Genomic DNA, 16,631 nt, shown 5'->3' with positions numbered 1-16,631 from the left:
ATATTATATATATAATATATATATATATATAATATATATATAATTTGCGCATCTCATCGCCGATGACGCAAATCCTTGCATTTTGAATTAACAACATAAATTCAAAACCTCTACAGCGGAAAATGTTATGAGGGAAAAAGGCATACAAATCTTCTGGAAAGTTCAAATCGTCAATTTGCGTCAGGTCATTAAATCCAAAACTTCAGCTCAGTGAGCATCAAAAAGATGAGCTCCAGAAGTATTTTTCTGCTTTAGCTTTTCTTGTGATGTCCCAAAGAGGGGTATCAGTGATTCTAAAGACGAAAGCAGAAAGACAACCTACAGAAAAGGTCCGCAAACTGGTCTGGGTGCTCAGTGTAATATGAGCAATAAAATTAAATAATCTACAGTATTACATAGACAAAATAATTTTACCAAGCAGATGCAAATGTCAATATACTTGATCATGACATTTTAGGATGCAAAAAGACAAGACAAAGAAATGCATTTCAAGAAGCAGCTGTATTCGACTATAAAGGCATTTCTAATCCAGTGTCTCTAAGCAGTTTTCTTTGTATTTCAGTGTAAAAAGCCTAGATTCTATTAGAAAATGAAACCATGAACCCAAAATAACAATCAAAAGGAAAAACTAAATCCCCATTCACCAGTCATTTTAATTAATATATAAAAACCAGTTCATTTGCACTAGCACTTTCCCTCAAAACAAATACATCTATCCATTTATATATTCATTTTCAAGGCAGTTGGTCATGGCCAAATTAATTGACCTATTGATGGCCATGTTTTTCAAAAAAGTAGAAAATATAGCTACGAATTGAAGAAAATAACCACCATAAGCACAGTTTAGGGACACTGCACTGGGGAACAAATATTTCATTTAAGACTGTGAGGGGGGGGGGGAAAGAAAAAAAGTCTGTCAAGGCAGTGTGGCACATGCTCACACTTTACTCTGGAACAAGTGCAATGCAAAGAGAATACATTTCTCACACATCATAAAACAACAACACAATCCTCATTCACAGCAATCTGGTAGTCCATCAGCATCCATTTGCTCGGTTCTTCCTGCAGCAGTGAAGGCTTTTTGTGCTGTGCTGTGCCGGGAGAAGTAAATCCACGTGGTGGAAAGACACGGCAGAAGTCAGGGAGTTGGGTTCTCTGCTCAGTCCCTAATTATTTATTTTCTGTCTTCCAATTATCATTACATGAAATAATCTACCATCTTACATCTGACAGAAGTATAGCTGTTTTTGAGGTGTTGTATGCTGAGAGAAAGCAGAATCGCAAAATCCCAACATTCCAGCATCTTGCTGTTACAGTAAAAATGTGGCAAATAGTATATCCCTGAATACTGCTTTATCAGTAAATGCATCTGTCAGAAGAGGACGCCAGTAGCAGAAAGACTCCCGATATGAAAATTAACGATGACAACAAAGCCGTAATGTGGCTGCAGCTGTAACTCTCAACTGATTCTCATAGAGGACACATTGGAAAAAGGACAAATGAACGGGGGAGACAGGATCGCCATAAAAGTGAGTGATCTTTGAACAAGTTGGATGGTGGCCTGAGGAGGTTCCCTGGGTTACCATTTACATGAAGAGTATGTATGCATGGTGACACGAACGCAATGCTTGTGGGAGACGTAGAGAAGAGAAAATGAGAAATCCCTGGGCTACATTAGATGGTGCAGTAGAGCAAAGGTCCCAGCAGGCCTCAATCTATCACATCCCTCTGCTACACCAGACGTGCATCAGCTATGTGCTTCTCTTTTGCAACTCCTGAATAAAGGCTGTGAAGAAGGAGAGGGAGAAACAATAAGGGTCAACATTTTGGTAAATTTATGCATACTTTATTAAAATAGTGGCCTTCGCTCTAATAGATGCCATGCCTTAAATAATTGCCCGGGATGTTGCCCACTTAATCAGCATACTTCAAATAGACACCCCCTTCACCTCAGTGATTGTAATTGATAATTATCTTACCATTAAAATGCATTTGTTTAAGTAAAGACCTCCCCCCATTAAAAGCGCTACCTCTAATAGATGCCTGGTATTCTGGCTGAATAAACAAACACCCAAAATACTTGTTCCACCCAATGATGGTTTTGTATTCTCACCTGTTATGATTTCCTCCTTTACTTTTTGAAGTTCTTTTCGCACCTCCTCAAGGATTTCCTGCAGAAGAATTACCAGGAGTCACAGACAGAACTTCAAAAGAGTTCATTCATTTGTGAAAAGCTGTAGTTTGCGCGTGTGTGAGTGAGAGTGAGCGTGAGAGAGCACTATGCTCCCCAATGAAGTTACCTGTTTCATTTTTTCTAAATCCGAGTCATCTACTCCACTTGTGTCATTACTGTTGTTTGCAGGCTTCACCCTGTGCAATGACAGAAAAAAAAGACAAATTCTGTTTGTGTTTTATATTAAAAAAAACTAAAATGAGAAAGTCAGAAACTGTGGCTAAACAATCCACAACATGACAACCAGCTATGAAACTTTCAAAGTGTCCGTAATTTGACCAAAAGGGGGCAGCACTGACCAAAACTCCCACATCCAATGGCAATACAACAAAATCATTCCGTGGAACTTCTGTCTCCTAAGGTGAATAGTGCAAACACAGAGTACATTCTTGTGTGCTCTATCATCTGTAAGCTGTGTTGCCCAGTAGGCTGAGAAAAGAAAAAGCAAGGGGAGTGAAGGACGCAGTGGATGGGATAATATTTATACCTGGAACTTTGGGACAAGGGGGTGGTGGAATCCATGCTCTTGGGAATGGAGTTATTCCTGTTAGTGAGACATATACACACTCGCTTCTTAGAATGGAAATGGTGGGCATTCACTTACAACATCAAACTTGGACAATGGTGCAAAAAGCATGCACATATTTGTGAAGTTGCATGCACATTGATGGAGGACAAGAGTTGGAGTGAGTTCTAACACGCAATGCTTAAATGAAACAGATTGATAATGACAGCCTAGTTACATGTGGATCATTAATTACCTGGTCATAGTGGATGATGATTTCTCCCAAGGTCTTCTTATGATCTCTGATAAAGATAAAGTTTGAAAAATATAAACATTGCATTTGTTTGAGAATGAATGGCGGCAACATCTTACAAATCCTGGGTTCTCACCAGTTTGACCTTGAGGCTCCGGCTCCTCCTGTGTAGAAAAAACAAAGACCTGTTTACAGTGAGTCATCCTGCAACAGATTCAAATTTTTGTGCCCCCAGTGTCAAATTTTATCAGGGCCAATTTGGGGGGGCTTCTTTGTGGGCATGGTTTAATTAGCAAATAAGCAGCTACGTACATTGTCTTGTGTCTTCATAGGGACTTTCTCTCCAGTGTCAGCTGCTTTTCTCCTGATGTAACAAGGAATTTAGTTTTTAGGTCAAAACCAAGTTCACTGTTTGCTTCAAGTTTTTCAAATGCATGATACAATTGAGGAAGAACATGAATTATGACCATAAATGCTTGAATTGTAACAAGTAGGAGACAACCATTATTTTTTGGGACATGGAAATGTTGAAATTCTTTGCTATTGCATCTACCTTCGGGCCAAGATGGCACTCATCTCACCCATCAGGTCGCCACCTCCTCCAACAGAAGAGTTGCTGCTGCGACTGGAATCTGCTCTGCCCACTGGAGCTGCAGCAGATCCGTCCTCCTGCTGAGAATAGAAAATGGTTACAATTTATACAATACCTAGTGTGTGGAATCTGACCACAACTTGATACACCTCAACACCACCAGGCCGCTAGAGGAACAACAGGCAGCCAACATAAAGTAGTACTGTGACAATTCAGCATGATGACACAGAAGCGGCTAGTGTCTACAAAACATCTTTGGTGAGTATGATATATTCTATTTCAGGTTTTTATGTTTTTGTCATGTTAGTGATTGGGAAGTCATTATTATATTGTAGTGTACCGGTCTGGAGTCGTTTGGAGGTGATACCGGAGACAAATTCCTTGTGTGTTTTGGACATACTTGGCAAATAAAGATGATTCTGATTCTGATTCTGATTAACTACTGTATGTTTCTTGCCGTAGTAATAATGGCACTCATCCTCAAATACGCAATAAGCCTCTCTCTCTGTAATGACGCGTATATTTACAGTATAGTGCGTTTTTATATATTATTTTGTAAAACTTCGATGTGATAGTGGTGGAATTATGAGGTGGACTATGTCACTTAAGTCCCCACTGAAGGCCTAGATCCAAAATTCAGCGCTTGCCGCTGCAAAACCTGAAATGCTTGCTTGCATCAGTAGAATTGTTTCTAATGGACTAAGGGCACATTCAACAAGAGAGTTTTTGTCTGTTTTTACTTAAAAAGTTCAACGTCCAGATGCATTTTATTTTTTTTAATTATTGCTGTATAACAGCAAAAACACCTAAAGATTCTGTCATTTGTATGCCCTATACTTATTTTCCATCAGACTTCCATATTCTATTTGAGTTGAGAATTTGAGTATTGAGAGTAAGGCGTCTCTGCTGGTCACTGCAAATCTACACTTTGCTGGAGAAACTTAATCAAGCTCATAATCTTGAGCAACACACACAAAAAAACAGCCCTCTGTTCTTCCATTCATGAATCAATGTAAATGTGCCTTTCAGTGTTTAGAGACTTTTCAAAAACTTACACTTTGAGACAATTTTTAAAGGTTTATGTTTTGGAGAGCAACATTGAAGTTGCCCTGTAAAAAGCGTTCTTTGTTTGGTCTTGTGTAAACAGCCTCTTTATGATGACCAATAATGTAAATGAAGCTACTAATACTGTTCACAATGTTGTAGTCCTTGCTTCATACTCACTTTAGATAGTTTACGAAGTTTCGCTCCTGCCAAGGCAGCAGCCAAGCCCCCGGCTCCACCACCACCTAGGCTCCCTAAATCTGATGGCAGCGGTGGGGGAGGCGGTGGTCCTCCTGGTGGGGGTCCAGCTGATGGGGGTCCTGAAGGGGGAGGAGCGCTAGCAGCTGGAAGAGGCCCAGGTGGTGGAGGAGGCCCTGGTGGTGGGGGAGGCGCAGGTGGAGGAGCAAGGTCCCCGGGGCCCATAGGTGGAGCAGGAGGAACAGGTGCTAAAAAATGAGACGGTGATCTTAGTACATCATCTTGGCCCTGAGTACATGTTTGTGAACTACTGATGACCTATCAAGACTCAAGGAAATAGTGACATTCATATGGCCAACTATACATAGCTTTAGCAGCTGACTACAAATGATGTGAATTTAGAAGTGGCACTGCATCTTGTATTAGGTCACAATTAGGACAAGGTATAATTGCATGCATATTATACACCTGCATCTGCACCCAACAAAGATCTAAACACATACATGTCACAGAAGAATCGGGAAAAAAACAAAAACCAATATATCAGACTGGTAAACAGGTCATTTTCCCTGACCTGCTGCAGCTTGTCTCTCTCTCTCCAATCTCTCTTTTTCTTGACACTCTCGCTCATGTCGCTCCCGTTCTTGCTGTTCAAGCCTCTGCTGCTCCAACCTTCAAACACATAGTTGTCACCGCTATACTGCTTCTTAATATGCAATATCAATAACAGATTTTAATATAGTTGAAAAGTTTATAAAAATTTGTTACTTCAGAAATATGCATCAAACTGGTATCCCTTTGCATTAATCAGTACCCAAGAAGTTAGTCAGTTTCAAAAAGGTTGGTGACACCTGCTCTATACTATTTTGCAAGTAACTGTAGCTTACTAGTAATTGCAGCTAGTACTACAACTCGTAGTAAATTTTGCGTTATGTCACACCGGACGCTGGCGCTGAAATCATTATGCATCTAATTACAGCATGTGGTTGCGGGATGAAGTGCCAAAACTGCGATTATGGCTCCAATGCAACAATTTTGTGGTATCTCTGTCTAAAAGAGGCTTAAATTTGAATTTGATCCAAATAAATCCAAACAGCCGGACCACTATTAATCCCTGGATTCCCCCAGTAGGAAATAATAAACAAGCTATTGTCCAACATATTGGACGATGTATGCAAATCAACTGAAGTCATCAGTTGGAGTACTAAAACCAGTAATTGCATTGATTTACAGTTCATTATAAAGTATGTAATATAAAGTATACTGCACAAGTTGTGTTGTCACCAAGAAGTCCACAGATGGACACTGTGGCCTAATTCGAGCTGCTTCAATTCTCTTCGACTAAGTCCCCACCACATCTGGTATTCTGTAGCTGTATGCAGCACAGCTCGCATAGAATACAAACAACTTGAAAGTATACCAAAAAAAGGATACAATCGTGTGCAGTCACAGTCATTTAAAACTTTGCTTCATCATCTGACGGCAGTGGCGGTGGGTTGATCGGGACAACATCACTTACTACAGTTTGATACTTGTAGTTAAACATGTTTCTCATACAGTATTTGGGCACTCATCACGACTAAAACCAGGAGTGCAAATAATATTGACCTGCATGTAAATGTGCGCTTTATTCCCTAAACCACAGCTAGGCAGCAACAAGCAGGACAAACACTGATTTGACAGGCAGTCTTGCAGGCCTATCACAAACCTTTTAGTCTAAATGAGATTAAGGGTTAATGCAAAGTCCGTGCGGGCCAGCATAATGGTCGCTACTGGAGGAGCAGTAGAGAACAGAAGGTGGGGCTGATGTGAGATGTGCTGGCCTTGTCCATTTAACATTTAACCTACAGGGCCTGACAGAGTTTAGCAGTGTCAGGCTAATGCCATCAAATCCTGTGCATATGCTTGTGAAAAACAGCCAAGAGGACAACTGCAAAGCTTAGGTTGCCTGAATTGACTATTGATTGTTAAATGAACTTAACGGAGAGGATGTAATCTGAATTTATGGTATCATTATACAGAACAACAGAAAACCTTTAAAGTGGATCTGTCATGTGAAGGCATTTAAAGAATATGTCAAGCTCCATTACCTCCTTTGCTGCTCGATCTCTTCAGGAGATGGACCATTTGACATCGGCCGCGGAAGGGTTGCATAGCCTGCCAAAATACAATGCACAAAACAAATTAAATGTAAAGATTACTAAAGTTTAAATACCCACCACCAAACTTTTTTTTTTACTATGCTCCTGGTTGTGTGGTGTTTTATTTAATCTTATAAAATAGACGTACAGTACTCAAAAATAAATTAAACTTTTCAAATATTGTTTTGCAAAGTAAAAGAATAAGAGTGCAGTAATATTGCCCAGGAGGAGAGATCTACTGTATGTATTTGCGATGTAATGGAATGAGAAAATACAGTAAACCCCAACTTATTTGTGGTTTGCCATTTATGAACTCACCTATTTTTTTCTCTTTGTAATCAATTGTCAGCTTTTTTGCTGAAAAACTGAAGAAGAAAAAAACCCTCACATATTTGCTTACTTTCGGGCTCTTTTTATCATGCCTCTAAGATGCCACTAGATGAGGGTCAAAGCACTAGCTAACAGGAAAGTAGTAATTGGTGTCAAGGAAGAACAGGAATTGTTGAAGATTTAGAGATTAAGATCTTTGCATGTCTGATATGAGCCAAATTTCGGCTGGATTGTTAGTAGAGTTTACAGAGAGTCTTAGCCGCGTGTACATGCACTCGTGGTGCCTCTCTTTTTTTCTTTAAATCAAATCATATGGAAGTCATTTATTTCTGGAGGGTATTTTTGTGGATTGTAGGGTAAAATGTGTAACATTTAGGCAATTATAAAAACTTTGGAGGGGATGTCAATTAGTCACGTTTTTTCACTCTTCGCAGCAAGGGTTGCCATCCCCCCATAGCGGGGCTTTACTGGAAAATAATCTTAACTATGGCCATATTATTTTGTACATTGCCAAAAGTATTCCCTCATCTGCCTTGACTCGCATGAGTTTGCCGTAATTTCGTTTATATGCTCTCGAGTAAAATACGCACTAACAAAATCGATCCCAAAAAACCCTTCCACTTATGTATAAAACGCACCATAGATTTAATACCATCCATCCTCAAAACATGAATTATGCCTATTTTATTTGGTTTTTCAAAGAAATATTCTGCTCTGTGCATGCGCTGATGTAAATCAGATATTTTTAATCAAATGTTCGTGTCGCCTCTACCATTTCTTCTTGTGTTCTCATATTGGCAACAAACAGACGGTGATGGACTCAAATTACTGCTCAATGATACGTATAACATTATAGTAGTAGTGTTGAAAATAGTACAGTCTTACCGGGTAAGAGCTTTTCTTTGGATTTCGTCTATACTCTCACAGTAGCTTCATGTCAAACTGCTTCACGGTTCTGATGGCAACTGTGATCACTTTATTAAAAGCAGCAAAGTAACTTGTCCCTTTCCTCGACACATTTTAACTTGGGAGATGTGCTCCGTGAAGTGGCGGTACAAGAAACAAATCTACCATCTAGTAAAGATGCTAAATTGGCGTGTGTGCAGGCTCTGGCTTCACCGGGGGATCCATCCTGGTGGCCTTTGGCCTTTTGGTCCAGTCCTCGTGCTGACAGCTCCCTGAGATGCTGTTCCTCACCGGGATACGCTGTATTCAGACTCAGGTTATTGGGCCATTACGGGATTATTTCTAACCTATATGTGTGTGCGTGTGTCTGTGTCGTGTGGACAAGTGGCGGGCAGTGTTGATTTATTTTGATTTATTAATATTGCTGTGAAGCGCTTTGAGTTGTATTGTTTTTGTATGAAAGGGCCTTAAAAATAAAGTTTTCATCGATTGATTGGATTAAATCCTATGCCCTTAAATGGACGCGACCACAGATATGATATCAGGTGTGTTCAGAAATACATTCCGACCGCACTCTGCGACATTCCGGACCATTTACAGATACGTGTATATTGCTGCGCCTGCGAGACCTCGTTATTCTGTGGGAAGCAGCGAAAGTTCCCCGTATTATACAGTGGGTACGGAAAGTATTCAGACCCCCTTAAATTTTTCACTCTTTGCTATATTGCAGCCATTTGCTAAAATAATTTAAGTAATTTTTTTTCCTCATTAATGTACCACCTCATATTGACAGAAAAAAAAACAATTGTTGAAATTTTTGCAGATTTATTAAAGAAAAACAAAATATCACACAACCATAAGTATTCAGACCCTTTGCTGTGACACTCATATTTAACACAGGTGCTGTCCATTGGATTAGGAAAGCCACACACCTGTCTATATAAGACCTTACAGCTCATAGTGCATGTCAGAGCAAATGAGAATCATAGTCAAAGGAACTGCCTGAAGAGCTCAGAGACGGAATTGTGGCAAGGCACAGATCTGGCCAAGGTTACAAAACAAATTTATGATGCACTTAAGGTTCCTAAGAGCACAGTGGCCTCCATAATCCTTAAATGGTAGACGTTTGTGACGACCACAACCCTTCCTAGAGCTGGCCGTCCGGCCAAACTGAGCAATTGGGGGAGAAGAGCCTTGGTGAGCGAGGTAAAGAAGAACCCAAAGATCACTGCAGCTAAGCTCCAGAGATGCGGTCGGGAGATGGGAGAAAGTTCTAGAAAGTCAACCATCACTGCAGCCCTCCACCAGTCGGGGCTTTACGGCAGAGTGGCCCGACTGAAGCCTCTCCTCAGTGCAAGACACATGAAAGCCCGCATGGAGTTTGCTAAAAAAAACACCTGAAAGACTCCAGGATGGTGAGAAATAAGATTATCTGGTCTGATGAGACCAAGATCGAACTTTTTGGCCTTAATTCTAAGCGGTATGTGTGGAGAACACCAGGCACTGCTCATCACCTGTCCAATACAGTCCCAACAGTGATGCATGGGGCTGGCAGCATCATGCTGTGGTGTTGTTTTTCAGCGACAGGGACAGGACAACTGGTTGCAATCAAAGGAAAGATGAATGTGGCCAAGGACAGGGATAAAAAAAACCTTCTCCAAAGTGCTCAGGACCTCAGACTCGGCCGAAGGTTCACCTTCCAACAAGACAATGACCCTAAGCACACAGGTAAAATAACAAAGGAGTGGCTTCAGAACTTTTCTTTTTTAATCTGCAAAAATTTCAACAATTCTATTTTTTTTTCTGTCAATACAGGGTGCTGTGTGCACATTAATGAGGAAAAAAATGAAATGATTTTAGCAAATGGCTGCAATATAAGAAAGTGAAAGATTTAGGGGGGTCTGAATACGTTCCGTACCCACTGTATATACATTTGTAACATTAGACATTACATTTCATATTGGAATGAAAGTACTGTGGTGGTGGGTTGACAATTATTAAATTTGTTCCACAATAGGTTTTGGTGTGCCGGACGGTTGACTTCTCGGTTTTCTTCTGAACATGTTATTTTACTCAACATTTTTAACTTTGGAGGTGTGCTCTCTGTGAAGCGGTGGTACAAGAAAGAAATCTGCCGTCTAGTAAACATGCTAATCCGATGCCGCCAACTGATGCGGCAGCAACAGATGTATGATATGATATGGCAGTGCCCGCGAGGACGTTATGATTCTTAGGTGGGCAGTGAAGATTGACCGTATTGTATATAAATTTGTAACATTAGACATTACATATCATATTAGAATGAAAGTACACCTTTTTCCACAACCTCTAGGTACCGGTATACGTTTATATAATGTGAAAAAAATCTTCCAATTTCCTCATAACTATGTATAATACATTCCATGGATTTTCAATGAATATTTGATGACTTGTTTTTAGGGGCGGAATGCCTATTATATATGAGAAAATACAGTAAGCGACATCCCATTCTTAATCCATCGGGTTTAATATGACGTCCACTCTTTGGAGCTATAACAGCTTCAACTCTTCTGGGAAGGCTGTCCACAAGGTTTGGGAGTGTGTTAATGGGAATTTCTGACCATTTTTCCAGAAGTGCATTTGTGTGGCCACTCACTGATGTTGGATGAGAAGGTCTGGCTTTCAGTCTCTGCTCTACTTCATCCCAAAATTGTTCCATCAGGTTGAGGTCAGGACCCTGTGCAGGTCAGCCAATTTCATCCACACCAAAGTCTCTCATCCATGTCTGTATGGACTTTGTTTTCTGCACCGGAAAGGCCAGGGTCATCCCCAATTTTTTGAGGAAGTTGGGAACACAAAGTTGGGAGGATAGACTTGTCTGAAATCTCTCCCCCAATCTTGTGGAAAGCCTTCCCAGAGGAGGGTAGACTAACATCGTATTAAATCCTTTGGATTAAGAATGGGATGTTACTTAAATTCATATGCGAGACAAGGCAGGTTAGCGAATACTTTGGGCAATATAGTCTATATTACTGCAACTTTGTGTAATTAGAATTTCCTCATTAAATAGGATAATAACCAGTACTTTATATTATAGTACATCGTATAAAACCACAAAGATGAGTTTTGATGGGTAGAATTGAACACTGTTCTACAACTTTCTATTGCTTTTTGGTCAAGCCAATTGGGACAAGTGATTGATGTACCTTCTTTCTTTGTTCATTAAACTGTTCCTTATTTTTTTTGTTTTGTTCTGCCTTTCTTTCATGCTCAAACTAAAATAAACTAGCATCCTAGACTCGGCATTAATTCTATTTGACAACACTGTAATTAAAAACAAGTCAATATGTGGGAAGCAAACATGAAAATTGGAGAAACAGCTTTTGAGGCTGCTTGAGGGAGTGAGAACCAGCACCTGCGTCTGCCATGGAGTTGAGCACCTCCAGAGCATGTGTCATGCCATTGGCAAAGAGCGCAGCATCCTCTTTGCTGCCAAAGTTGAGCCCCCACACCTGCCGAGCATCCCGCCACTGATGGAAATTAGATGTGGCCTGGTTGTACTTCAACCCTCTCACAATAGGACAGTTTATAACCACCTGTACAAAGACAAGGACAAAGGATCTATTCAAAACCCTGACTTACTCCTGTAACTAAAAAGATCAGAAAACAATTGTGTATAATCTGGAAGATTCCTCAGTCACTGGTTAGAAAACCCAAAGTCATGGTTCATGCATCATGGTTCTTTATTCCATCCAGTAGGTGGCGTCAAGCTGATGAATGAGGAGGGAAACGATGTGGTTTTGAGTGCTGTTTTGAGTGCTGCCTGAATGTGCTGACATGTCATTTCACTATTTGTTTAACAGCCTCTGGATTCCACAGAGCACAAAGAGGAAAGGTGAGTATCATAGAGACCAAAATGCATTTCGAGGGAAAGAACAGGAAAGATGCATTATTACATAGTTGGCCCTTGGTGATCTCAATCTCCACTATTGGACACATTAAGAGAAAAGGCCCCAGACTGGGTAATGAGCCTTTTCCCCAAACTGTCACAGGAAATGCCTGAACAGGCCAGCTATCTCACAGGAAACATAATCCACTTTAAGACTGTCTCTGGGGAGTACTTTAGCGTGGTGAATGTTTAAACTGAGATGCTGAGGCAGCAGGCTGAATGAGACTGTAGTCAAGAATAGATCCCTCCAAACTCACTTAACCCTTATTACTGAAACTTGATGGCTCCACCTTTATCTAATGTTATCTCATGAGTCATCAGAAGATCTAGTAATAACTTAACCAGATCGTACTTGAATTGAATGATACTGATGTCCTTCGGTTGCAGGCGAAAGAAATGGAAAAAAAACCCCAGTACTTTTCGTAATAAGAAGTGAGTGTACAACAGCACTGTATTAGGTTTTATTTACAGTGGAAAAGTGTAAATGTAAAGTGTACCATATCTGTGGCTATGCTACTGCCACATTACATTTCTGGTTCTATGGCCACAAATTTATTTCGTGCCATTGCTGGTACTTTGTTATTGTTTTTGTGGTTTTTATTTTTATGAGAGCAGCACACAGACTGGTGGAGTTAATAATTTACAGTACATGCTCACTGAGCTGAAGTTTCAAAACATATACTGAGATATTACATGATGATATCCATGACAGTTTAACCAAAATATGACCTCTGAAGTCACAAATTAAAAAAAATTGTATGACATCAGATTAATTAAGAATTAGAACACAGTTCTAAAATTACATCTGATGATTTGCTAAACAAATTGGAAGACATAAATCACAGCTTTATTGGGACACTGGGCTACAAAACAGCTTCTTCCCAATTCAGTTATTTACCAAATATGGTAACAGCACAAACCACAACTTAAAGTTATTGCAAAACAAACACCTGCAGAATTAGACCATAAGATTAAGATCAAAAAGGAGAAGTAAACACTTACACCCTGAAGAAACAAAATATGACAAAAGCCTTGTCCACATGCCATATGACAGATGAGTAAATAAATTAAACATGGATGCAAGCACATTGCTCAATAATTCATAAATAGGTTAAACACATAACCCAAAGCGAGTCACTTTACCTGCTGGTCTGTCTGCATCTTGCGTCCCACTATTCGGAAGGCATTGTTGGAGGGGTTGTGATAGATCTGGACTCTGCTGAAGGTCTGGGATCCAGCACCTGCCGGCAGCCACTTCTTATTGCCGTCATCGTAGATCATCACAGTGGCCCGAGCCTGGCAGATACTCGACTCACTACAATGACAGGCAGAATACATTTCCGGTGTGTGACTTTATATGTAAGCATGAACAACATACCTATCAGAGCACTAATCTCTACCCTGACCAGGTTATGTTATGGCCTTGCGAATACAGTGGGTATGGAAAGTATACAGAACCCTTTAAAATGTTTCCACTCTTTTTTTTTTTTTTTTTTTTTTTTTTTTATAATGCAGCCATTATCAAAAATCATTTTAAGTTCATTTTTTCCCTCAATGTACACACAGCACCCCATATTGGAGAAAGAGCTGGCGCATTTTGTGGCTCCGGCATAAGGTTTCCTCGCGGCATAAAATACATCACTTCTGGCTCAGGCTGGCTCACAGCCTGCTCATCGCAGGATATCGAGGCATATTCGACTTGCTTAGTCACATACGATGTCGTGGAATGACCAAGTCAAATATGCCTCAATATGCCGCGATGAGCAGGCTGTGAGCCAGCGGTGAGCTGGGCCGAAGGTTCACCTTCTAACAAGACAAGGACCCTAAGCACACAGCTAAAATAATGGAGTGGCTCCAGAACAACTCCGTGACTGTTCTTGAATGGCCCAGCCAGAGCCCTGACTTAAATTCAATTGAGCATCTCTGGAGAGACCTGAAAATGGCTGTACACAAGACGATACTTGGCTTCGCTGTTTGGTATTGGATAGACTTTACACCGATCTGATCGGCTTGATCGGTATCGGCCGATAATTAGCATTTTACGCTCATCGATTTAAATGTCAAATACGCCGATCCGACCAACGACGTCATTGATCGTCTCCGCAGAAGACTTTTTCCTCCGTGTTGCCATCATGTCCAGTATATTTATATCCAAAAGATAGTTTATTTTTAACCTTGTCACGTGTCTTCTGACTTACTACTGTATATCTGACCACCAATAAAGTGGCGAACCTGCCTTGTGTCGCATATGAATTTAAGTAACATCCCATTCTTAATCCCCCCAAAAAAATCATGGCAGCAATGTGGGACAGACAACACGCCTGAGACAGACAACATGTAACACCCGGCTACAACAGACTACAAGAAAAATGTTATCTTTCAAATGTCATGAATGTTGTCGCTGCTATTAAAACTAAAACAATCTTGAGGCGACCTAGAACACCATGGAGGAGCACAATGATGGTAAAGACCTCTAAATCAAAGTGTAGCAGAACGTAAGTGGAGAAAAACTAAACTCCAAATTGACTATGACCTCTACAGACAAAGTCTTTGTAATTTTAACCAAGGGTTAGTCAGGGCTAGACAGCAACACTTTTCTGAAATAATCAGCAACAACTTCAACAATACTCGCACTCTGCTGTGGTTGACGAGCTCACAACTCTTAAAAGTAGCTGACATTAAGCTTCTACTAAAAAATAAAACGCTGGACGCTTCCATGTTAGCAAGCTATAGACCCATCTCAAATCTCCCTTTCATACCCAAGATTATTGAGTTATTTTTAAATCAACTCATCAATTTCTTGAACTTAAATGGACTTTTTGACAAATTTCAATCAGGTTTCCGAACTCATCACAGTACAGAATATGCTCTTATCAAAGTGCTAAATGATATAAGGTTGAATACTGACTCGGGAAAGGTGTCAATTCTGGTCTTGTTGGACCTCAGTGCGGCTTTTGATACGGTAGATCATAATGAACAGGTTGGAAAAGTGGGTAGGACTAAATGGAACAGTCCTTAAATGGTTCAGGTCCTACCTGGAGGAAAGGGGTTATTTTGTAACCATTGGAAGTGTTCAATCTCATCGAATGCCAATGACCTATGGGGTTCCTCAAGGGTCAGTTCTTGGACCCCTCCTGTTCAGCCTGTATATGCTACCCTTGTTTAAAATTCTTCAGAACTTTAATTTTGACTATCATAGCTATGCAGATGACGCACAGTTATAGCTAGCAGTGTCTCCAGATGACGACAGTTCAATTGAGGTGGTGTGTCACTGTCTAAAACAGATAATTAAACCAGAACAAAACTGAGATAATTGTTTTTGGCAATAAAGAAAAGAGGATTGCTGTTAGTAAATATCTGGAGTCACTCTCTTTAAAAACCAAAGACCAAGTCCGAAACCTTGATGTTCTGATCGATTCAGACCTGACTTTCAACAGTCATATCAAATTAATTACTAAAACTGCCTTCAACAGTCATATCAAATTAATTACCAAAACTGCCTTCTACCATCTGAAGAACATATCTAGAGTGAAGGCTTGCATGTGTCCAGCAGACCAGGAGAAGCTCATCCGTGCTTTTATCTCAAGTAGACTTGACTATTGTAATGGTCTTCTGACTGGACTCCTTAAAAAGAGCATTAAACAGCTGCAGCTCATTCAGAATGCTGCAGCTCGGGTTCTGACCAGAACAAAGAGGTCAGAGCATATTACTCCAATTCTAAAGTCTTTACACTGGCTTCCAGTCAGCTTTAGAATAGATTTTAAAGTTCTGCTACTGGTTTATAAATCACAAAACGGTTTAGGTCCTGAATACATGAATGAAATGCTAATGGAATATAAACCCAGTAGGGCTCTGAGATCAACAGCCTCGGGTCAAATAGTGGAACACAGAGTCCACAGCAAACATGATGAAGCAGCATTTAGCTATTATGCAGGACACAAATGGAATAAGTTGCCAACAGAAGTGACGTCAGCCCCAAGTGTGCATGTTTTTAAATCCAGGTTAAAAACTCTTCTTTTTTACCGTGCTTTTTAGAGCATTTCCACTTTTAAATATTTCTTGCATTGTACACTGTTTTAATTGTATTTCTTCCCCTCTTTGTTTTAAATGTTTATAAGCTGTTTTTTTCTTTGTTTTTAAATGTTTTTAATCATGTAAAGCACATTGCGTTACCTTGTGTATGAAAAGCGCTATATAAAAAAAATTGCTTTGCTTTCACAATTAAACTTCACGATTAAACTATGTCAGACTACTGCAATAAAATCTTGTATTCTGATACCACGTCATCCCGTCTTGTACGATCACTGGGCTTTATCTTGTCAACTCAAATGTGACTGGATACACTCGTTGCCATGGCAACAACAACAACAATGGATCACGTCGTGTGTATTATAAGAACAGAATGGGGAAAACGTGTGCTGTTGGTCACCGGTGCTCGGGAGATGACTAATTCAAGGATTGCTTGAGGTATGTTCATGTACTTTTAATACGATACCGCTCG

The 16,631-nt window shown here is 40.1% G+C and overlaps 1 protein-coding gene across 3 annotated transcripts in view; it reads right to left on the bottom strand.

Moving 5' to 3' along the window:
* Positions 1–482: 482 nt before the first annotated feature.
* vaspb (vasodilator stimulated phosphoprotein b) overlaps positions 483–16,631 on the bottom strand; it is a 37,576-nt gene continuing 21,427 nt past the window's right edge. The window contains exons 2-14 of one of the 3 annotated variants that reach the window (XM_061680954.1): positions 13,274–13,445; positions 11,597–11,777; positions 6,916–6,982; positions 5,400–5,497; positions 4,808–5,073; positions 3,545–3,660; positions 3,304–3,355; positions 3,128–3,155; positions 2,995–3,040; positions 2,721–2,777; positions 2,301–2,370; positions 2,114–2,171; positions 483–1,786 (exon numbers count right to left, since the gene is read on the bottom strand). In XM_061680954.1, the coding sequence (XP_061536938.1) occupies positions 1,752–1,786; positions 2,114–2,171; positions 2,301–2,370; positions 2,721–2,777; positions 2,995–3,040; positions 3,128–3,155; positions 3,304–3,355; positions 3,545–3,660; positions 4,808–5,073; positions 5,400–5,497; positions 6,916–6,982; positions 11,597–11,777; positions 13,274–13,445 (1,246 nt within the window). In that variant the 3' untranslated portion in view covers positions 483–1,751. Of the gene's footprint in view, positions 1,787–2,113; positions 2,172–2,300; positions 2,371–2,720; positions 2,778–2,994; positions 3,041–3,127; positions 3,156–3,303; positions 3,356–3,544; positions 3,664–4,807; positions 5,074–5,399; positions 5,498–6,915; positions 6,983–11,596; positions 11,778–13,273; positions 13,446–16,631 lie in introns of all 3 variants that reach the window. The other 2 variants (XM_061680953.1, XM_061680955.1) reach the window with 2 other exon arrangements.

The sequence above is a fragment of the Phycodurus eques genome, chromosome 7 (genome assembly GCF_024500275.1).
Source record: "Phycodurus eques isolate BA_2022a chromosome 7, UOR_Pequ_1.1, whole genome shotgun sequence".
Taxonomy (NCBI): Eukaryota; Metazoa; Chordata; class Actinopteri; order Syngnathiformes; family Syngnathidae; genus Phycodurus; species Phycodurus eques.
Note: the sequence above shows the minus strand (reverse complement) of the source record. Positions and strands in the feature narration are given on the sequence as shown.